General features: G+C 43.8%; 1 protein-coding gene across 6 annotated transcripts in view; it reads left to right on the top strand.

The window, feature by feature from the left end:
• Positions 1 to 11,180: 11,180 nt before the first annotated feature.
• The window catches only part of MITF (melanocyte inducing transcription factor), a 107,789-nt gene continuing 96,006 nt past the window's right edge, over positions 11,181 to 22,963 (top strand). For 2 of the 6 annotated variants that reach the window (XM_065075418.1, XM_065075417.1), the window contains exon 1: positions 11,184 to 11,540. In XM_065075418.1, coding sequence (XP_064931490.1) covers positions 11,437 to 11,540 — 104 coding nt within the window. In that variant the 5' untranslated portion in view covers positions 11,184 to 11,436. Of the gene's footprint in view, positions 11,541 to 11,831; positions 12,060 to 12,119; positions 19,343 to 22,963 lie in introns of those variants that run through there. The other 4 variants (XM_065075416.1, XM_065075419.1, XM_065075426.1 and 1 more) reach the window with 4 other exon arrangements.

Below are 22,963 nucleotides of genomic sequence, written 5' to 3'. Positions count from 1 at the left end.
CTCGGTTCTCTGGAATTCCCCTCTGCTGCTTTCTCATTTTTTTAAATGTTCCTTTTCCAGCAAAGGAGAAGAGGTCCAGAGTTTTCTGTGACCAAGTAAACATACTCTGTGAGGTTCTAGGACCAGTTCCTTGCTTAGAACCTTTGATCAATTTACAGTGCACCAGAGTGTCTTTTTGTTTCCTACATGAGTCTTTGAAGATTCCTCATGGTTCTTTAGCTTGGTCTATTTTGATTTGGTACTGGAGGGCTCTCCTCAAGCCTCTGATGGGTCTAAAACCTGACAGCAGCCTGTAAGGCTGCTGGACTGAGAATTTTTCAAGTGGGTTTTTCATTTGGCTTTACTTAAACAGCAAAAGAAGAGAAAATCAAATAGGTCAGGAGTAGTGTCAGGGGACAGCCTGGGCTGCAAGCTATGGGTGGTCAGAGAGCAGGGTACCCCCCTGCAGATGTAAAACCTCCTGCATGGCAAGGTCTCCACATGTGCCATCCCGTACCTTGCGGCAAGCACCCCCTGCCCTTCTCTGGTCTGAATGTCTCTCATTTCTGACTTCTTGTGCTGCAGCTGCATGGAGACCTGAGGAAGTGGGCAACACTGCAATGGGAACAGAACGTCATCATTTGCGGTGAATTATTTCTTAACACTGAGTGTGGGAGAGACTGTAAATATATGCACTAGCACAGATTTGGCATTCATCTCTCTTCACCATAATTCAATTTTCTAGAAAATCTTCTAGAAATCCAGACCAAAATTTGGATAAAATAAGTAGCTGTTTGTTTTTTCCCACACTTATTTCTTCACTTAAAATATTTTATCTCAGTCTCATCAATAGCATGATGTGTGTGCAAGAATGATGACAGAGAATAAGCATGGGGGTGATGTGATGCTGAGCAGGAGCAGCTTGGTATTTGGTGGTTTAAGCAAGACATAAGGTTCAAGATGTTTAGAAATTCCACCAAAATGCTGTATCTAAAATATATGATCTTGCATGTATGTCCCAGTTAGCTACCCATGGAACTTTTTCCTGGCTGCTGTGTGCATTGACATCATGGGGAAACATAGCTGCTGGCATTGATGCCTGTGTCACATGGATTGTATGAAAACAGGGCAACATCTGGGAGTGAGCACTTCAGGCCCTGATCAGAAAATTGAGTATAAAGAGGAAATGTGGTGGTTCTGTTGTCTCCTGAGTGCTTTAAAAAATAAGACAGACTCAAGAACAAAACTATTTCTTAATGAGGCCTACAGGATCTTTCCAGTATTAACACTCTGCAGTGAGCTCAGACATCTCCCCAGAGTGCTGATGTGGGGTTTTAGATGTGTCTGTAGTCAGCAAAGGCAAAACCTTCCTGCTGAAACCCATGGTAAAGTCCTTTCCACTCACAAAGGGAGTCAAGGGCCATGGCAGCTTCAGTCTATGGTCAGCCATGCAAGTGAAACAAAGAGGATACAGCAGACCTGTGAAGGTCAGCATACGGTTAAGTTTTTTCTTTGCAGTTGGTTGTGCTGCTGAATTTTACTGATAATGCCTGAGCTGGACAAAAATCCTGTTCACCCACTGCTAGTGGAACAGGATCTGCAGTGCTGGGCCTGTGATTTCCCATTAATTACAAGGTGCTGTGATTGCATATTTACATTTGCTGATGATGCTGATGTCTTTCAGAAGAAGGTATAGAGGATTTTAGATGACTTTCAGCTGGAACACAATGTCACCAACACTCCCCCTACCAGGCTGGTGGAGCAGTTCTGATTGCTTGCAACACTTTATTAATAGACTTGCTAACATCAAGGAAAGCTTTATGAACACTTTGGATACAGGGAAGTGCCAGTGACTGCACCTTTTGCTACTTCTGCTAATAGCATGTAGGAATTATAAATAACACATTTTTATTTTCTGTCTGAGGCAACTTAGCATTTCTTGGTCTTTCAAAGTAGCATCCAGCAGTCTTGACATCTGACGCATACGTACAGAGAAGGGACAGTGACTGTGTGCTTCTTTGTTAGCAGTTTGGAAGAAGTTGAACCTGGTGCCTTGCAAGAGGAAGAGGTGGCAAAGGGGCACATAGCCTTTGGCTGGTTTGCAAGCAATGGTGAAAACTGCAGGTGTGCACCGGAACAGCCCTGGGAGCAGAGACATGAGAGGCTTTCATGCCTTGAGAGCAAATGACTGCCCTTGCCCCAGAGGTGCTAACTGACCTCCTGTGCATTGCCCTGAGAGTTGGCATCAACTACATATTTCATTATATCTCAGGACATCTCAGCAGCTTGAAGGAGCCCCTTCTGTGCTTGCAGTGGATGAGGAAGGTGGCACCTGGTTAGTAACCCTGCTTCATGGGGAGGAAGATGATTTTCCATGAAGGTATAAGGCCTTAAGATACCTCGTGATCACCTGTCACGAACAGGGCAGAATCTAACTTCTTTTTAAGAAGCGAGACTTGGGTTCCTTGGGTTGGATAGCACTTTCTTCAGGCTTTCTGCACATCTTGAGTTCTGATCCTACAGTACTTGTAGCCCCCAATACATCTCTGGTTCCAGTAAATCCAGACACTGACAGGGAAAATTAAGATGGGCTTTATCATCTCATGAAGATCAATCTACTTCAGAAATATCTATCACCTGATAAGGATCAGGTATAACCACTGGAGGAACTCCTGCCGGCATGTATCTGAACATCTCTGTGAATGACAACATGTAACCTCCTCTTTACCTTTATTGAAATTTGAAAGACTTATGGGGGTTCTGGTGAAGATCAGAGCTAATTAGCTAGATGCGGTCATGGGTAGTGAGGCAAGTACTGGGTTCCTTGGTGTTCATTTATAGTTTTAGGCCAAAGAAGCAGTGGCTTGTCTGCACTGCTTGGACATCCATAGGTGAACAGAGGTTTGTAGAGTGCCAGAAATATCCTCCATTTCTGTTAAAAACAGACCAGGTGAGTGTGGGCAGGTAACACAACTAGGTAACTTTGGCTGCTCCAGACTAATGCCTACCAAGTAGACTTAGGAGTCCTGCTGAACAAGGCCTTTGTGTTGCAAATAACTTTGGGTGTAACCTCATCTAAGTGTTCCTGCTCCGGCAGGGGAATTGGACTGGATGATCTTTTGAGGTCCCTTCCAATCCCTGACATTCTGTGATTATGTGAAAGCTTGCTGTGCAATTTTTTTGAAAAATCACTAGAGGGTATATTCCCCATTCTCCCACAATGGTACAGACTGTGCTTTTTATTCCATTTTACCATAGTAATGGTATTAACTTCTGGGAAAGCAGACACATGAGCTCCAGGTCTGGCTTTCTTATTGACTAGCTCCTTAGAGAGAAGACAGCTCGCTTTAGCCATATCCATGAAAGTCGCTGTGCCAAATAATTGAGGCCATCTGAAGCAGTTCGAATACCCCATTCTCATGCACATCATCATCTAGCAGGGTGTGGAAGGTTAAGCCATGTGTCTGTTCATGTATTTGAGTCGCTTAGCTGTGTAAAACTTGGTCCAAGCTGTGCTATTCTTTATCAAGTCTGATACAAAAGTTGTGTTGGTATTGATGCTTTCAATGAAGCCAAAATGAACTTTCCAAAACAAGCAGTAGTGGGCCAAGCTATACTGTTTGGGTTATCACACTGTGCACGGTTGGGCCATGGCTATGTGTTTTGTGTACACTGATGTACCCCCAAGGTTTCAAAGCTAATGTCAGTCATTAGTTTTATGGTCTCACAGTCAAAGGGACCCTTGCTAAAGAGCACATAGGGCAATTGAGCAGTTAAACACTGCTCCCACATTTGGGTGTCCCACAAAAAGAAGTCTGGGGTAAGAGCTGATGGAAGGACACAAATAGAGGGGCAAAAATACAGAAGCATATTACTGTGCAAACTGCCTCATTTTCTGCTGCTTGTAGGCACATATCTGAAGGGAAAATTCAAACTTGTCCCTGGATTTATGCTGAGGAAAGGGGCATTCATCATAGGTGATGAATCAGGCACCTTCCTTCACAAGGAGGCAACAGGTCAAACAGATCCACATTTAGGACGCCAGACTGTTATCAGGCTTTTATTTTGTTTTTTTTTTTTTTTTTAACAAAGCCTCTTGCTTTTAAAGAAAAAACCTTATGGCAAATTATCCTTTCGAGGGAGATGGAAGCAATGACACAATCTTACATTGCCCGTTCAGATCAAATGGCAGCCTGCTGAGAGAAAAGTGGGAATAAAATAAGGTATTAAATGCCTGTGGAGTTTCTGAAGTAGGCACACATTATGAGTAAAGCATTTAATGATCACTCAAGAAGAGTTTGGGCAATCTTTTTCTTTTTTTGTATGAGCAGTTTTGATCTCAACTATACATAGTTTTAGCCCTTGATGCTACCAATTATCTCTGTATAATATGGATTTAAAATACTTACTACACTGTTTTACTAGCTGAGGGCATCCTTTTTGCACATCCAAAAGTGTGAAAGGTAACACAAAACATCAGTAAATTGGCCCTTATCCTTTAATTCATCTGCTTTAAAAATCCCACAAGCCTCAGCAGGCTTTATGTACTCAAGACTTCTTATTTTTTTCTTTGGATTTCTGATTTTCTCTCTGCTTAGTTTCCATTTGAAGACAAACTCTTGAGGTGGTGACTCAGAAATGAATTGCAGTAGAAATACTGCAGATGAGAAAAAACAAAGGGATCCTGACTCCAGGTGGGGAATGTTTTAATATTAAATGCAATAATATTTAATATTCTGATTTCAGGTGAGTGAATATTTTAAGACATTTTGTGATTACTTCTGTTTCATGATGCCTGATGCAGAGCAGAAATATGAGGGTCTTGGTACCTGAGCTTGTTGTGAGTACTTATTAGAAATGTTCATATTTTTAATGTTAAAAAAAAAAAGTTTTGTTCTCTTCATATAGCACTTGTAATGAAATCCCTCTTGAAAGACAGATGAAGCACAGGAAGCATTCACAGGACTGTATCAAAATAGAAAGCTTGAGAAAGTTTTCACTGAAAAAAAAATCTGTGCTTTTTCTAATTCAAAACTATTATTGGACAGTGGGAAAGAAAACAAACACCTTCCTGCTAAATTGATGAGACTATGTGTATTTTTGAAGATGGGCTGTGATTATGGTCTCACCTTTTATAATAGGATTTTCGGGAAACAAATTTAGATCTAAGTGTTGTTGATGTGAAGGTGACACAGTTCCTCAGGAAAGCTGAGAATGAGGCACCGGAGACCAGTGCTGTAGGGCCAAGTCCTCTTTTCTCGATGTACTTTGTTCCTCATTAAAAGCAGTTACTTACATGTCTCTACAGGTTGTATTGGTTTAAACACAACAGGGAAAAATTGGCAGGGGTGTACAGTTTGCTTTTGATTTTAAGCAGTTTAGTTAAACCAGTGCCAGTACTTGGGGCAAATGTATTTAAACCAGTTAACTCTATAATCATTATAACGAGCACTGATGTTGCATTGAATTACATTCAATCAGCAGTGAGAGTTTAACCTGGTTTATCTACGTCTGCTTTGGCCCCTGCACCAGTTTAATTAACCGGTTTTGCAATGCCGTGCTAGCCAAATAAGGTTGCCTTCACAAACTTTATTCTGTGGACTTTTAATGAGTTTCAAGCAGTTGTTCCCAGCCTGTCTGTGGCTGTGTCCGAGTGTCTGTCAGCGATACCGGCTGGGGTCCAGCTTTGGCTGCATCTGCTGCTGCCTTTTCCTCTCCCTGCAAGCTCAAAAGCCCAGCTGAGCTCAGGGTGACTTTGCTTGCCTTCAGTGGTCTTTGAAAAACAAGACCCAAATTATTTCCCATTGGGAGAATAATCCTCTGGTCCTTAGGAGGATCTGATCACACATACCCCACTGCCAACTATTCTGACCTTGTTCTTGACCTTGGATTTGTCTTTCTCAAGGTGGTACTTCCTTGAGTCATATTAGCTCAGGAGAACCTCAGCTTTCACTTAAAGAAAAAGCCAATTGCCTGCCTCTCTGCTTGTACCACACCACCCTGTCCAAGGGTGACTGGGTGTCACTGGCTGGGAGCCCAGTTCAGAGCCTGTCAGATCCTCCTCTCCAGGCCATAGACTGAAGGTGAGACTCCTCGGGCATCTCTTCTCCATCCTGCAAATCTCTGTCTCTCAGTACCACTCCAGACCAAAGAAGATGAACCATTGGTCCCTGAAGAGACGGTTGGGACCCCAAACACCCTATGTTTGGACCTGAGAACATCTGCCTTGAGCACCAAGCTCAGGCTCTAATGTGGAAATCATGAAGGCTACTCTTCTGATGAAGAACCAGAGGAAATTACTTAATCCCCAGTCTAGGCTTTTTTTTTTTTTCCTAAATCCAAGTCAGAATGACATTGCTCTTGCAGCTTCTGTTTGTGCCACTGCTGCTGTTGCTAACCAGTGTCATGAGTTAGTGTCTGGAAAGAGGAACATACAAAAATCAAAACAAGGATATTGAACAACAGAGATTGTCCAGTTCCCCCTTGAATTCTTCTGTTACCTATCCAAATAGGGCAGAGATGAAGAAAGGGAGGACTAGGAATTAGTGGATGATTCATCAGAGTAACAGGATTCATTCAGGAGCCCCAGCTGCAGAATTAATCACCTTCAGTTCTGCTGATAAAACCACTCTGGGACTGACAGGTTTTCAGACTTTGTTCCAAACTGATGACACAGTCTTAGAAACATATTTTAAAATATGAATTTTGCTTCTTTCTTCTAGGTGTTCATGTAATGACGGGGCCCATTTTCAACCTGAGAACCAGAAACTTCTAAGAGAATCAGCTGTAAACCTTTCAGAGAAATTATTAGACCTGGCAACAACATCTTGTGTGGGGTAGGCTGTGGAGAGCAAGGCTGTCTTGCTGAGATGTGGTGTGGTTGGCTTGTTGTTCCCCCTCAGAAAATGATTTTGGATTCCCTTTCAAAACATCTGTTTGCTGCTGGCTGTCTAGCAAAGCCCTGCATGCAAACAGACAGAGCTTGGAGGAATTATCTTGCTGTATGTGGCTGCCGGTTTTCATGTATGTCAGAGATGTGCCATGTGTGGTTCTTGTGGCAATCAGGCTAAATGGTGATTCTTTGAAAAACCACGCACAGTAGAGCAGCAGTTAAGTTTTCATATGTTTCATCCCTCTTGGACATTTTCCATCTTAAATGGGAGCAGGATTTCCTTGCTGTTACTCTTCTGAGCTGTTGTGTCTAGGGAGCTTATGCTGAGAGATGCTTGTTTGGTTTATTTTCCTGAGTACAGAGAATAGGGAGAAGGGAACACATTGATTTGATAGCTGAAAGGATGAAAACTGCACCTTATGAGAGACAAAGCTCAAACAGTGCTCAGAGTAGGCAGAAACTGTGATTAAATCCTGAATAAATGTGTGAGGGTATCACTGGAGGTGGAGGCGGCTGCGGTTTGAAATAGCGGGAATGTGCCTTGGGTGGGCAAGGAGATGGGGTGGCAGCTGGGGAGGGAAGGAGAATGGGTGACAGATTGGGGATCTGCAAAGAAACAAATGTGGCAGGAAATAAGAAAGTGGGACAAGGAATGAGGCAAAATGACAAAGAGCATGGGCAGAGAGGGACTGTCGGCTACATCTGACCTGTGAGAGTGAAACAATTTAGATGAGATATTGGAGATAAGGGATTTTAACTTGCAATATATGCAGCTGACAGGGCAAAGAAATGGGACAGGGATGTTCCTATGAGACTGTACATAATCTCTCCATGGGTACTGGAAGTCCTCACTGAAATGCCACTTTTCTTTTTGTATTCAGTACTGAAAGCTTATAAACAAGTCTTCTGCCTTGTAGGGAGATAAAGAGAGATAACAACTTCTTGTATTTAAGTCTGCAGGGCTGAATTCCATTCTCTTCTTGAATTGCACGGGGTATGATACAGAATACGAATGCAAAAGTCTGGGAACTTTCGTCAAAGTTAAGTCATGTGACTTTTTTTTTTTTTCCAATAATGGCATTGACTGCTTCCTTTCCCCTTCAAATGAATGTACAAATAGTTGGGATGAGGAATTTTTCCAAACTGGGAACTCTACTGAGTCAGATGTCAATTTTTTGCCTGCTTATAGAGATATCAATCTATGTTGCTGCTCCCTGCTGTCAACTAAAGATCCCCAGACTGTGGTTTGAGTAACATTAATGAGGAGAGAAACATTTTAAATGATACTTGTAGGCCAGAAGAAAAACATACAAATGATGAGAATTATAAGTGAAGATACTACAAATGAAGGAATTGCAAAGATTGATCATGGCTGGGGTGGAAATAGCAGCTGTGCCCAACATGCTTGCTGCACGTTAAATTGTACACCCCAAAGCATCTTGAAAATCATCACTGAAATCACAGGAAATGCTGCAGAATGAGGAAGAGCTGTGTCTTCTGATAAGTACTTCTTCTCTGGAGCTGCATGGCCAAAGCCCTTTAGTCTCCTGAACCTCTGAGCTTCTTTCTCAGACTTGATGAGAATTCAGTCTGAAAAGGAGAATTCATCTAATAAGCGGGATGCATATTTTAACAGCTTTAACAATATCAGACACATCAGTTGAAAAATGCTCACTGGAGAGAGGATGTCTGCACAGCACTGGGAAGCTAAGCAGAGCCGCAGAGCCCAAAGTAGCTCTTGGCTTCTGCAGGGGGGTATGTTTGGGTAAAGAACAAGACGGAATTGTCATATAGGCACTGTCTACGGTATGTTGCTAGATGTTAATCTGTGACTCTAGGAAGGACTTAACAAGGCATGAAAATTTCATTCAATTTGAAAAAGGGGAGAACAATAAAAAACCAAATGTGAGCAAGTGGAGTATTATTTTCAAGAGAGTAGACTAACGTGCAGTTGTCAATATAGATGTTGTTTGTTTTATTCTGGCTATAATTTGTATTAAATGATTCTTGAAGGCAAAGCTACTTTCAGGCAATAGAAAACCAAGCTGTGAATTCCCAGTGATTCTTAAATCTGATTATGTGGCTGTACCTCCAATGAAACCTGACTTTACCTCCTAAAGAGTGTTTGGGACTTGCTCATAAGCCATTGCCCTCAGTGGAATGACAATGCTACAGAAATCCTACCTGGTAATAGCCTTAGTAGGGTTATGCCCACAGCACAAACACTAAAGTTCATGTTCTGGTATTGATTTGGTGTTTGACAACTGACCTTTCTGTGTTTTGCTTTTCACTTTGCTAAATGGGATAATTGTTCTTGCTCTCCTCCCTAAAGCAGCTTCACATCCACGACCGAAAAACACTCAACAGAGCTATACAAAGATCTAGCTATGTACAAGAGCTATAAAGAATCCAAGGCCCTGCATCAACATGATAGTCACTGCATCTCTAGTTTCACCTAATATATATTTTGGGTTTAATTTAATTTCTTTGTGGCAAACTGCAATCTTGGAATGATAGGATTCAACTTTAAGCAACATGTTTGTTTTGGGGCATGCTTATGCATTAGTATCCTGCTTTGGTACAGTACAAATATTGTTCATTGTGAAAGAGAAACTTAAAAAAAAAATAATATAAATGCAAATGACATCTATCATGAATAGAAGAAAGCTCGGTATGACACAGCAAAACAGTGTGAAGGTCCCAACTAGCCAGGAGCAATGACAAATTGCCCCCATCTGAGCACCAAATACAAACTTTGTATTGCAGAGAGGGGGGATGAAAGAGAGAAGTAAAAGCTTCATGGCCTGATGAAAAGAAAGCCAGCTACTTCTCTCCCTGTGAGAAGCTGCGGTATCTCAAGCGAAGCAGCATTGCCTAGGACAGATATTTGCGTACTAGATCTTTGCTCTTTAGAACTAGTGCTATAATTAAAACAGAGCTGAAAGCTCATAAGCTGTACATTTCGAAGAGCAGAGAAGAATATCTCATTTTTACACCTGGAAAAACGGAAGCAAAGTCCCTAGAAAGAGATGAGTCCTGTTCTTTCCTTGCATCAAATCATGGAGTGTTTCTTAACTCATGATAACAAAGTTTGTCAAAAACACTCCCTAACCCACAGAAGCTCAGGCTGTAAATGCAGCTTAGCAGTGGGTTTTTTCTAAGTTGTTTTTGTTTGTTTGTTGGTTGCTTCCCCCCCCAAAAAGCACTGTTAGCAAGCCTACTCCCTTGTCAAGCTCTCCCAGCCATCTGCCAATGTGGGCTCAAAAGAACATTCTTCAGGGCCTTATCCAATTTGTTGTATCTGATTCATTAAAGCAATTACTCTTGCTATTAAGTCATTGCTTGGTGTTTGGCAGCTGCATAATTATCTGGGACATAAATTTCTAAACCAAATTAAAATTCTGGGGTTTATTTCATCAAATCTCACATAGTCATAAAGGAGCTGGGGTCCTGGCATGAGCATCCATGTTCCCCTGCTTCTGTTCTTTCTGGGACCTGGTGCCTATTGTGGCTATGATGGAGTCTGGCAGAGGTGCTTCCAAACTCTGTGTTCAAAGATTATGTGTTCTTAGTTTTCTAATCCTGCAGGAGCCAAGCTGGAAGACAAGGCATCATTAAAAATTTTTTGCTGCAAATAATTGAAACCCAGCTGGCTCTCAAATGTTTAATTTTATTGTATCTTTCTTTGCAATGTTTATAAGCTTTTGCCTATTTATAAATGCACATAAAGTTTGAAGGAAGCCTCTTAGAGCTATAAATTCTCATGCTGAGAATTAATTCTGAAAAGTGCAAACAATCCTGGGATGTGAGTGCCCATCACTTTTGTACCTGGCAAAATAAACTACTCTCAGTGTCTCACCATTCGTTGCCCCTAGATCTTTCCTGTTTGCTTTCAGACCCATCACACCCTCCCCTGCTTAACATGACCCCCACCTTCATCTCTAAGCCGGATCCTAACAAGGCCAATGCCCGAGTCTGAAGCTGCACGGGAGTGCTGTGCTGCTGGACGCCTGCTGCTACATTTAGCCAGACCCTTGGCCAGACACTTGCAAGGCGGTGATGATGAAAAGCCCTTTGTGTTTCTACCTTCCCTTGCCGTGTGGCAGGGGTCAGCTGCGGGTAGGGCTCAGCCGAGCCCCCCGCGGCGTCGCGGGGAAACGCTTTGCGGGGCGGGAGCATCGGACGGTGCGATCCCGCCTTCCGCTCCCGTGCAGCCGAGGGCAGGCGTGACATCACGCGCGGCACCGCTGACGACACCGTGTCGTCAGGGCCGTGTGACGTCAGACTCGGGGGCAGGGAAGGGGCGGCAGGTGGGGGCTCGGCTGGGCTGCGCTTGGCGCCCCCGCTTGACAGCGGTGGGCCCGGCCCTTCCCGGCGCGGCCCGGCGGGAGTTGTAGTGCGCAGCGGGCGGAGGCGGCCGGGCCGGCCCCGGGGCGGACTACAAGTCCCAGGCGGGGCGGGCGGCGGCGCTGTGTGTGTGCGGAGCGGGCGGCACGGCTGGGCTCGGCTGGGCTCGGCGCGGCGGTCACCTCCCGTCTCTCCCTCTCGCAGCGGCGGCGGCGACGATGCAGGCGGAGTCGGGGATCGTGCCGGACTTTGAGGTGGGCGAGGAGTTCCACGAGGAGCCCAAGACCTACTACGAGCTGAAGAGTCAGCCCCTCAAGAGCAGGTGGGACCGGCGGCGGCCCGCACGGCCGGGTGGAGGACGCGATGCCCCCGCGCTGCGGGGCCGGGGCGGCGCGGCGGGTCCCGGCGCTGAGTCAGCCGGTTTGGAAAGGCTGAAACACCCCCCCGCGCCCAGGGGAGGCCTCCTGCGCAGCGGGGCGGCCATTTAGTGCTTCCTGCCATAATAGCGGCGTTGTTGGGCGGGAGGGCGGGCCGGGCCGGCCTTATGTAAAGGGCATTGTTGGCACCGCGGGGCCTCGCTGTCACGCCGGTCGAGCCCCCACGGGCTCGGCCGGGGGGAGACAAGGCACCGGCGTCCCCGGCCCCGCGGTGGTTCCGCCGCTGCTCACTCCCCTCGTTCCCCCCGGCAGGTGCGGCGGCGTCGGGTGGGGTCAGCGCGGACCTGCGAAGTTGTTGCAAGGTCTAGTGGCATGCAAGGTCGTTTGGTGGTGTTTTTTTTTCGTTTGAATTGGGAGCAGGTTTGTTACTTGTAATTGCCTGGGGAGTGGAAACTTTTGCCTAGGTACGTCACTTTCTCCCTAAAGTATTTTTTCCCTGAGATACATGCTTTATTCTTATCTGGAGCGGCTGCACCGTGTAGATACGGTCTTTAAAGGGAAATGAGGCGGTGTGTGTTTCTCGCCGTTGCGGGGTGTTAGGTACCCACTTTCTGTCCTAGCACCGCAAAAAGAAAGCAAATGCTCTCCCGCGCCTGGAGTGTCAACCTAGTCAGCCGTGGCATGTTTCTTCCTCTGCGTTTTCATTCAAAGTGCTCTGTCGGTAACGACCCTCCATTTCATCACAACATTCTGCTAAGCCTTGCTCAGTTGAACATAAGGTCATTGCTGAGAGTGCATCTTATTTGTAAGCAAGTCTGTTGTTAGCCTGTCCTTATATACATGGGTTTTAGTTTTGAACAATGCTCTTCGTATGTCTGTGCGTGCCTTTGGAAATGAAAAAGGAATGGGAAGGTAAATATTAAAAAAAAATTGTGTTAGAATGAGCTTAGGTTTTACTGCTTATCTGACAGACTTCAAAGTAGAGAAATGAATTTTTGATCATGCTCTGAATATTCAAGAAACATAGAAGATCTTGTAAAACGTGTTAAAAATTCCGTCACTGTTGCAAGGACTGGCAAAGCTGGGGCTGCCTCCTGCACCTTGTCTTCACGGCAGCCTTACCTCACATTGAGCCCTTGGTATTGCCAAGAGATGGTGAGCAGAGTGGTGGTGGTGATGTGCAGCATTTGACAGGCTGACAGGCCAGCCAACCAAACCAAAGCTGCCAGAACTCCCCTGCCCTCCACCTTTGTGCAGGGAAGTTGCTGTTATCCAGGTAGTTAGCCGGGAGCCAGGCTAATGTGTGGGGAGAGGACAGTGAAGAGAAGATGGATTCAGCAGCAGTGGTGGGTTTCAGCTGTGATGGAGGCATCAGCGAGACCCACAGGGCTTTGGCTTCAGTGCCTACATCAGTAGTGGAGTGCAGCAGTCAAGAGGTAGATCGTGGAGCTCTCAGGCCTCGTGCTGTCAGATAGCTCTGTTTGCACCAGCCATGGGTTCTAACTGGTGTGCAGTTGTCCCTTCATGGCGTTGTTCCCTTTGTAGTCAGCAGTTTGCCTGTTTCTTCAGATGGTGTGGACATGGAACTTAGATACTAGGTCTGCATTTGACCTTGCATAGATGTTCCAACTGCTTTTAATTCCTGTGACTTGATGCTTTGAGACTGAAATGCATCTCTGTGTTGTTCACTTCTCTCAGGAGGAAGTGAATAAAGATACTCAGTAATGAAGCACTGGAGTATTTGGCTGTCTTCTAAATATCACCTCAATCTTTCCTAGACTGAATTGCCCCAGGATGTTCTCACTTGATAGTCCTGTAGTGCCAACACTTTGGGTCTAAGGGCACCCTTGTGCAAGTCATCCAGAGATGCTGGTGGTGCCTCAGGCCAACATCTGTTCTGGTGTTTCCAGGAGGGCTTGTTGGGAGGAGAAGTGACCAGTTTGCCTCAGTCTGCCTCCCTGTCCCTCCACACGTACGCATGCATACAAGAAGGTGGAGCCCTGAGGGTGGAATAACAACCCATGTATTTTCTGACAGATAGCAAAACAGACATGTTAACCTCAGTGTGGGTCCTGCCCAGCTCGTGTACAGCTCTTACCTCTAGGTAAAGTCTCACTTGTCTTCCTGGCCTTGTGGGAGATGAAGAAGCAGAGAAGCAAGGAGCCCCTGCCAGGTCCATATAAACCTGTCCCTGGAGACAGGCTGATAAAAATTAATGATAACGGAAGGCAGAAGTTGCTCACGAACCTGTTTATTTCATGATGTGCAGATTGTAATCTCAGAGGACTTCTGTAGTCCCTCAGCTTTGCTCAGGCCTGAAACCAGTCTGACTGATGATTAGCGAGGGAATCCGGCATCACCGTGCTGCTTTCTCTTGTGGATGTAAATCAGGAGTAATTGCAGAGCAGTCAGTGCAAAAGCACCTGGTCAGCGTGGTGTAGTGATGGGACTGTGGCCATGGGAATTGCTTTCTTGTCTTCATAGCCTTGCTCTGAAAAGGTGCCTGGGAAGCAGACAAACCAGAGGCAATAAGCTGATGTTAGAAGATGAGTCTAAATAGCAATCTGCTCTTTTCCCTGGTGAGAACTGCTGATTTCCTAGCAACGTTCAGGGCTTTCTCTCACCTTTTCTAATGGTAAGAGGTGAGAAGCATCCTCGGCTTACTCAGAGCAGCTGAAATTATGAGTACATAGAAAAAGCCATCCAGCTCAGAAATATGTAAGAATGCCAGTGTTCTGAACCAAGAAGAAACTTTTTTTCTTGCCCAGTTTAACTGAGCCCTGCTGATATTGCTGTCCTACTTCCTCCCACATTGCTTGTTTCCAAAATATATGACATCCAGATAAAGATTTCTCCTCTTCAGTGTGCCCTCGCAGTTACTCCATCCGTATTTCATAATTCAAGTCTGCAATCCAAAGCCGCAAGGGGTCCAATAATAAAAGCTTTTTGCTGTAAATACTGTACTGACTTAGGCCAAGCCACAATTGAATGCTAGAGGCCAAGGAAAAATGTGAGCCCAGCAAAAAGCTTTAATCACAAGGGATGGAGAGAACACATGGGGCTGAGATACATCAGTTCCAATCGTATTTTCTAAACCCCTCGTACTCATGAGAAGTTTGCTTCTTGTGTTAAGTGCTAGACGCATTTCATGGTTCTGTGGAATTTGCTGTGGTTGAGTGTGTTTGAAAACCGAGAAGATGTTGCAGTTGCTTTGGTTTCTCCAGAGTCACTTTTCACTGTGGGAGGAAACTGGGCTGTGTGACTAGCCAGTAAGACAAGACTGGTGTTTTTTTCTTCACATTCATACTTTAGTCCTCTCCTGCCATATTCCCAAAGGATAATAGTTTTAATTTGTAAATACTTGTGCTTAAATATGTATGTGTTTGTGTAATGAGCAGGTAAATAAGTTTTCGGTTAGAAGCAGTGCACGATGAAATCCATGGGGTTTTATTTTTAGGCAGTCATTCGAAGAAAATAATCAGTTATTACCAAAAGTAATCACAGATCCTGACGTGTCTGCATGCTGTCATCAGGGCACTGCAGGTTTAAGTTACATTTATTGTACTACTGATGTAGATTATTTAAATCATTTGGCTTACTAAGGTGATATTTTGGATATCAAACTGTTATCTGGAAGTAAAGACTTTCCTGTCTGCCTTTGTACAGGGTGATCAGAACTGAACCAGGTGTGCCAGATGCAGCAAAAATTTCTGTATTCAATTGCTTTTCTCTGTGTTTTGGTTCTTTGTAATGTATGTCCATTTGGATGGCACACGCAACCTAGCAAATGCCAGCAAGTTATTGTCAGTTGTTGTAATTTTGCTGCCCTGTTCTTAATAAAACCATGTACTTAGAGGTAAATTGCTGCTATTTATGCTATTTTCTGTTGCCCTTTCCCAGCTTACTTATTTAAAGCACCTGAATGATTCAGTTACTGAAGTATTTTTAGTGGAAAAAAATATTTAGAAATGCTTTTAGGTTGCATGTTAGTTTTTTAGGAAGCTTATTCTTACTTTATGAGCAATAACATTGAGATGTAGAGTTTGTCATTACTAAAGCAGTGGTGTTTTTGTAAAATTCTCATCATTCCTGGTGTGCAAATGCTTTTTTTTTTATGTAAGCCTTCAATATTTTGCTTTTGTCAGGTAGTACTTCTCTATCCAATTAGGATCCTCTGTAAAGTTCTCCCTTTTTTCTCTTCGGGTGCTGTGCTGAACATTGAAGTCTCAATTTAGTAAAAACTTCCCTTTTAATACACAGTGTTTGTTGAGGAAATATGAATCTCACCAGATAGACACACATTTGTGAGCTGCGTACCTACTCTGGAGCCAAAGAGGACTTCTTGAAAGTGCCTTAGTCTGCAGATGATCACATTTAATTTTGTAAATGAACTTTGCAGTGTGATTAAATTTGAACTTGATTACATTAGGCTTCTCAACATGGAGTTTGTTCCTTATTGGAGGTAGTCTTTTCATATTACTGCTATTTATGGATCTTATTCAAGTGTTTTATATTCTGGTTGGGTTCTGCAATGCAGTTTGTCCAAGCTACTGCTTATATCTGTTCCAGTTGTGCAAGAAGTGGAAAATATCCTTTATTTAGAACAGGCCACGTGTGCTTGCGTCCAGGAACCATGTCTGTGCGTTTGAAAAAAAAAGTATTTTGGAAGAACAGATTTAATTTAAAAGTTCCTGAAATATTTTTCCATCTGTTCCAGAGGAACATTACGTATTTTAAACTAGCAGGTAGTAATAGCTGAGTTTAAAGTGATACGTAGGCAAGCACTGACTGAAGTCCATGGTAAAAGTCTGAACCGATGTCAGTGGGAGTAGAGCTAAGCCAAAAGTACGTCTTTGAAATCTCCCCGGTAATGTTTATGTGAGTGAGTCAATAATCCCATGTTTTTTGTGCACCTCAAATTTGCTTTACTGGGAAGGAAACCCTCGCCACATCTTTTTGTACTCTTTTATTTTAGAAAACAGGCTTAAAACGAAAGGCTGCAATTGGAGTGTCTGTTGTATAAACATGTGGAGACAATAGGCGATATTTCTTTGTATTTCTTTATCCTGGGAGCTGGTGCTGCTCCCTGTCTGTAGCAGAGCATTCTCCATGGTGAGAGATCCTGCTTGACCTTTTCTCTTCTGCAGAACTCTCGCTCTGTTATTTGCAGTAGGTCTTTGCTATTTAGCGAGGAAACAGAAATAGCCCATGAAATTCAGTTCAGCACTTGCTTTGATACGAGCTATTGAACATCACCTTTTTGCTTCCCCAGCCTGCTTTCCTTGAGAGGGTTTTGTTCAGCTGCCAGGCTGATCAGAGGGTGCACAGATATTTGGAGGCTGAGCTGACTGCACTGACTGTGCACCTTTTAGTGTGCACATGTGTTTTCTTTTTGTTTATTTGGACTGCTGGCTGTATTATTTGTGTGTAAGTACATATGAACTCTGAATTAAATAAATCCATACCTTTCTGGTGAGCAGGAAGCTTCCCTAGCTGGCTACTACTGATTTATGGAATCCAGGTGATAATTTGAATCAATGTATTCTTTTGCCTTTTAAATGGCTGCTAATAAACTGAGGCAGCCCTACTGATGGATAGCTGGGGTGCCCTGGTACTGTGTGTAGGGGAGATAATTTCACAAGCTTCTGGACCTGAATTTTTGGGGCTGCTGTGGATCTGTCAGTTGTCATTAACAAGTCATTGCAGAGCTCATTCTGCCCCGTGTATGCTTTTATTTTGCACTTAGGGTGATGCATCAGAGGTTCTTTCTGGCATGGTGGGGTGGCAGCGTGACTAATTCCTGCTGTACGGTTTGGTCAGTATCTAGAAGAAAACTGGGAAACAGAAGCAGAAGAGACTTGCAAATGCATTATTTTATAAACAAACTCAGCCTCTCACCACATTCTATGATTAAAAGTTTAATGGGAAGAAATCTGTACAGCTGCTTAAAACTGAGGGTACAGGAGAAACCTGTTCTGACACTTACTATGCTGTCCTTCTATTTCTAGGTTTGCTTTCCAAAGCAACATGCTCCAAGATTTTGAAAATGAAACAGAAGGAATAACTTTCTGTTTACTTTTCTGCTAAAAATTCAAATTGTGTGTTGGCTGTTAATTGTCTTCCGAGAACTATCTGCTGTTGCAGCGTTGAGAACAAAATGAAAGTCCAAGTTCATTAAGCTGCTTAGGCTCTTGGCCATTATTGTCTGTCTCGTTCTATTTTGGATTCAAAAAGTTTTTGAAATACATTTGTTTTAGCATTTTTTTGTTTGGTAAAATTCACTGTTCTTTAATATCATTTTTGCTGTAACAACAACAACATGATTAAGCATCATGGCATGGCAGATTTTGCTGGACAGTTAACTCTCGTGTTGCTATCTTAGTGCACTAGAACTATAATGATTTTATTTATTTTTTTGTAATAATCCCAGCAGCTAAACAGTGACAGGACAATTTTTAGCTTGCATGTAGTTTTGCATTTCACTTCATGCTGAGGAAAAACAGCACAGGAAAAGGAATGTTGTTACATATTCATAATATAACAGTGCTGCTGCTTTAGTTGCAACAGCTGTAAAAAAGCTGATGCTGCTTTGAGTGTCAAGATTGAAATATTTAGGTTCACAGGAACCGCAGGCTGTAATGCAGTCTGAAGCAGATCAGCCTGTCCTCCAGCCCACCTCCGAGCTTGGAGTTACATGCAGTTGTCAGTGTTAGACAGGCCAAGGGCCCTTGGTGCTTTAGGTGGATGCTGTGGATGGCCACTAGCAATTTTGGGGTGCCTTTTGAAAGGGCTCTCCTCTGGCTCAGGATCTTTGGCCAGAATTTCATCTTGCGATTTGCATAAGCTTTTCAATCATTGCTGTCTGTGGGCTTCACCTGAAAATAAGCATTTCAAAGAGGACAAAGGAATGTCCAAGTGGAAGAAGATGGTCTGGGCATCACTGTACAAGTACAAAAATGGTGAGAATTAATAAGGAAGGCTTGCAATACAACTGCTAGCTAACACTTTAACCACTAATAGTGTCTTTGGATCAAGCTCATTTTTTCTGGTAACATCTCTGCTGCAAGGGCTGCTGTACTGTTTGTGTTAGCAGCTTTCTGCCAAGCATGCAAGCCAGGGTCTGGTGGTTTATAGCTTTTTCTTCTTCCGTGGTAAGTGATTATGTAGAAAGGCTCTGCAGGCTCCCTGTGCCCTGACCTGCTGCTCACAGCTGCTGCGTGGACTGGACTGGCAGGTTGAAGGGCAAAAATGTGTTGCTGTGATATATAATTACTTCTTCTAGCATGAGCCAACAGAGCTGCTTGCTGTGATGATTGTTACGTGTGCTGCTATGTAAAACAGAATGCAAGTTTAATGTAGGGTTTGGGCTAGTATTTTAATGTTGTAATTAACAGCCTCTAACCGTAAACAAGTTTTTTTTTAAATCAGTTCCCATGAAGATTATTCCTTTACGATGTAGGCGGACATACATTTGCAGACGTGGAGTTTATGAATTCTGTATTACTTGCAGAAATGAGCATCAAGAACAAAAAACTACCTCTTTTTCGGACCCTTTTTCTCTTAATTTAGAATACCACATGTACGGCGTCAGGTGGCTGGAGATCAGTCCTGCAGTTGGTATTTCACAGGGACGTTTCGGCCAAGGGAAACAGTCGCATTTGAGACGATGTGGCAGTTCCCTTTTCTTGGAAGAACTGGATTCATCCTTCTTAAATGTTCCTCAAAAAACGGTGATCTAGTTTCACAGGTATGTTCTGTCTCTGTTTGCGCTGCTCTTTTGACACAAAACGGGCATAAACCCACCTGAACTGGCTGCTTGGGCTGGAGCGGCTGGATGGAGGTGGGGGGGGGTGGTGCTGTTTTTCTCAGAGCATCTTCTGAGATAGTTTGTGAAGAGACCACTGAAGTCGTGAGGAGCAGGAGGAGGTTCGTGTCTGTTCAGACCTACAAAGCCAAGATTTGTTTGTCTGTGTGCAAGGATTTCATGCCTGGTTTGGCCTACAGTTACATTAAAGAATTTATTTATGATGAATACTGTGAGAAACTGACTTTATATGGTGAAAATTAGTGTTTTGGGTATCTAGAAAAATGTTGACCAGCTTTGAGACATGTAGGTGCTGGAAGTTTGCCAAGTTTAATGTGTTTAAAGTGTTACGCCAGTAGCAGATACTGTATTGTCAAAGCTTTACTGTAGCCCTAGGGTCCTGAGACACCATTTCTTGTCTTCGCAGTCGGTGACAACACAAACTGCTGTATGAATGGTAGAAACCTAGTAGGGAGAGGTGTTGGGATCTGGAGACTGGAGAAAAGTAACAAGAAGAAGTGGGAACAACTGGAATGTCCCCAACAAGGATTCTCCAGAGAATGGAGACAGGAATGATGAATGATTGTTACTAATCTTATTCCCAGCCATACTGTTGTAATGTGTAAACACATTTCTTTATAGGAATTACAGTGATACTTTCTGGAGAAGCAGCTAGCTAGGAAACGTGGGATGGAGCTGAATCGTCTGGGAACTCTTTTGGGGTGAGAAGATGGGAGCAGACTTTGGAAGCTGTCAGATGGCAAGAGATGAGGAATATGGACAAGTGTGGGTTGTGATCCTGGAATGTCGAGCTGGGAAGTCAGAATAATATCATAGAGATGGAAAAGGATCATTGAGATACCAAAGTTGGAGAGCCTGGCTGAATATGTGCATATTTACTGTTTCCTTTAAGGATTCTTTGGGTTTTATCTAAATAAGGGAGGAGAGAGTTTGTATAAAATACGACTGATGTTGGAAATGCTTTTCCTGAATGTGTGACTGCATGGTAATACCATATGCAGCTGTAAAGCCAAACTGGGAATACAGAGGCAGAGGGAACAAACCAAACCCTTTTTATAATGTTTGTGGACTTCAGCCTGAATAAATAACAGTTGCAACTTGAGAGAATGAAATAAGAATGGTATTGAGATGTGTACACAGGCAGGAGGGGGTAATTTTACAGAAAAGCAAAGGGAAAAACCTCTTTTGGGCTGTTCATTGGAAGCTGGAAAATGGAGTTTGAGAAGGGTGTGTGGCTCTTGCAGTGGGTCCCCTGGGGTGCCATTAACTACCATGTTTGGGTTTCTGCTCAGTCTAGCGAGTTTTATTTTATTTGTACCAAATATTTACAACTATGCCCAAGCTCAGCCACGCTAAAGCCACATCCCAGATGTCAGTCTGTCTAGTGGCATAGTTCAGAGGAGTTGCTGGGACCATTTATTTATTTATTGCTGTTGTAACACGAAGGTTGCTATCTGATAAATAATTATTCCACCCTTGGAGAAGGCACATTGTAAATCTGTTAAGCTGCTCCTTTGTTTGTTAGGCTTGTGCATAATGAGTTTGGAATTTAAGATTAGTAGTATGCTGTGCAACTGCTCATTTTGTGACCTCATCCTCCTCCTCGGCTTGCCTGCGTGTCCACCTGTCACATCCTGTTGGGCACCTAGGGCTATATTCACAAGGAGAACTTGGGTTTAGTGTTGCATCATCTCATTTTTATGTGTTCTGCTGCCTAGTGGAACTTAAAAGAAAAAAAAAGGGTAGGTGTCTAGGTCCCTCATAGAACGCATGGGGGAAAGGAAAGGTGGCTTCAAGGAAGGCTTGTGAAAACTGGCATGTGGAGTGGGGGATTGCCTGAGCCAGCCAGCAAAGGGTGTAAGAGGTGTTGGTGTTGAATGCTGTCCTTTGAAGATTTGGTTATCTGGTCTAGGTGAGCTGTTGCTAAACTTTTCTTGGAGCGGTGTGCCAAAGAGAGGTCTGCTCTTTCAGAGGCAAGGAAGAGCAGGTAGTACAACATCACCCTATTCCAGCTTTATCTACTCGAGACACAAGTTTTGAGTTCCAGTCCTGTCTGTGACTCAAAACATGGGATTGAACATGTCCACCACCCATTGGAGTGCCCAAACCAATAAACCATGGGCTTTTTGAGATGTCTCTTTTGCAGAAGCTGGTCCATTTTGCCTTTTATAGTACTAATTGAACTGGTAGGGGCAGGAATGTCTTGGTGTCACACCAGAGAGCGAGCATTTGCCTGGGATTGTTCCCACCTTGCTCCAGAAAATAGTTTTTTGTACAAAGTGGAGCAGCTCTACCAGGAAACAAGGAAGATGTGCTCAGAAATTAGACAGTTTTCAGCTCCATCTGTTTCTAACAGGCATTTGTCCAAATCTCTGTAATTGGGGTCACAGCATGAAGTATGGGGACGTGTTTGAAATAGGAGTGGTGATATTTGGGGCACAGGTAGTTGGATTAAGGGAAAATGTGTTTAAGGTTGTGGGAACCAGAGATTCCTGAACTGCTGCGGGAGGACAAGGAAGTTGAAGGGTGGTGTGAACTCTGGTACTGGTGGCCAAAGGGACTCTCCGACTGCTATATATTGGTGGGGAGACAGCCAGGCATAGGTTGGATATTAACAGTGAAGACAAGTGTACATCAATTCTTGAAAATGCTTGATTTTTAGGAATGTGAAATCTTTCATGGTGCAGCAAGAGAAACTTGCATCTGTGTAGAAGTAGGTTATTTCAAAGGAGTAAAGTAAGGCGGGAGATAAAATCACATTTTTTTTATTTAGCTTGTTGCACAATTTATAGTTTCAATCAAATTGCAAAACTATTCTGCAAGTGATAATTTGGTTTCCAGCTAATACAGCTTTTGATACTTACTGTACAAAGATGTGCTGTAGGAGCTGCTCACGCTCAAGATGCTGTGGGCCGGCAAGGACTTTTTCTGTTTTTCAAGTGTGGTGAGTAATGCTGAAAAGCATGAAATGGATCTGCTTGTTATGAGGATTTTGGAGGTGCTGGAGCTGCCCCTGCAATAAAACAGGGCCGGCTGGAAGAGGCCTGGTGCTGCTGCAGGTTTGCAGAGCTGGGGAAGGTCTTTTTTTTTGGTATTTCACAGAGGAATGGGTCACCCTGCCTTTACAGCAGCCTCCTGCTTTCTGGGAGAGGGAGAGATCCCTCTGAGTAGGCAGTAATTGCTGTCTTTCCAAAGGAGTCTTCGATTGTGGAGGAGACTGCTAATTATCCCTCAGCCTTTCTAATGAAGCTGCTTGTAAGAGCTTTGCTGGCGTACTGTAGCTCAAAATTTCCCTCCTCTGGGTCTGCAGTGTGTGCAGTGATCTCTTGAACCCAGCTGGGGGGTGTGTGTCCTCTTGGGTCTCAGGTGGGATCTTAGGGACTTGCTCTTTGAAACTGTTGACCGCGTGGCCTTTTGCCTTGCAGCACCACCTGAGACTATAAATAGACCTGCAGAGGAACAGGTCCAATGAGCTCATGTTCCGTTTTGCTGTGCTGGGTGTCGTGCTGCATCCCACATCAAAGGAGGCTCATGACAAGAGGT

Source organism: Columba livia, chromosome 10 (genome assembly GCF_036013475.1).
Source record: "Columba livia isolate bColLiv1 breed racing homer chromosome 10, bColLiv1.pat.W.v2, whole genome shotgun sequence".
Lineage (NCBI taxonomy): Eukaryota > Metazoa > Chordata > Aves > Columbiformes > Columbidae > Columba > Columba livia.
Note: the sequence above shows the minus strand (reverse complement) of the source record. Positions and strands in the feature narration are given on the sequence as shown.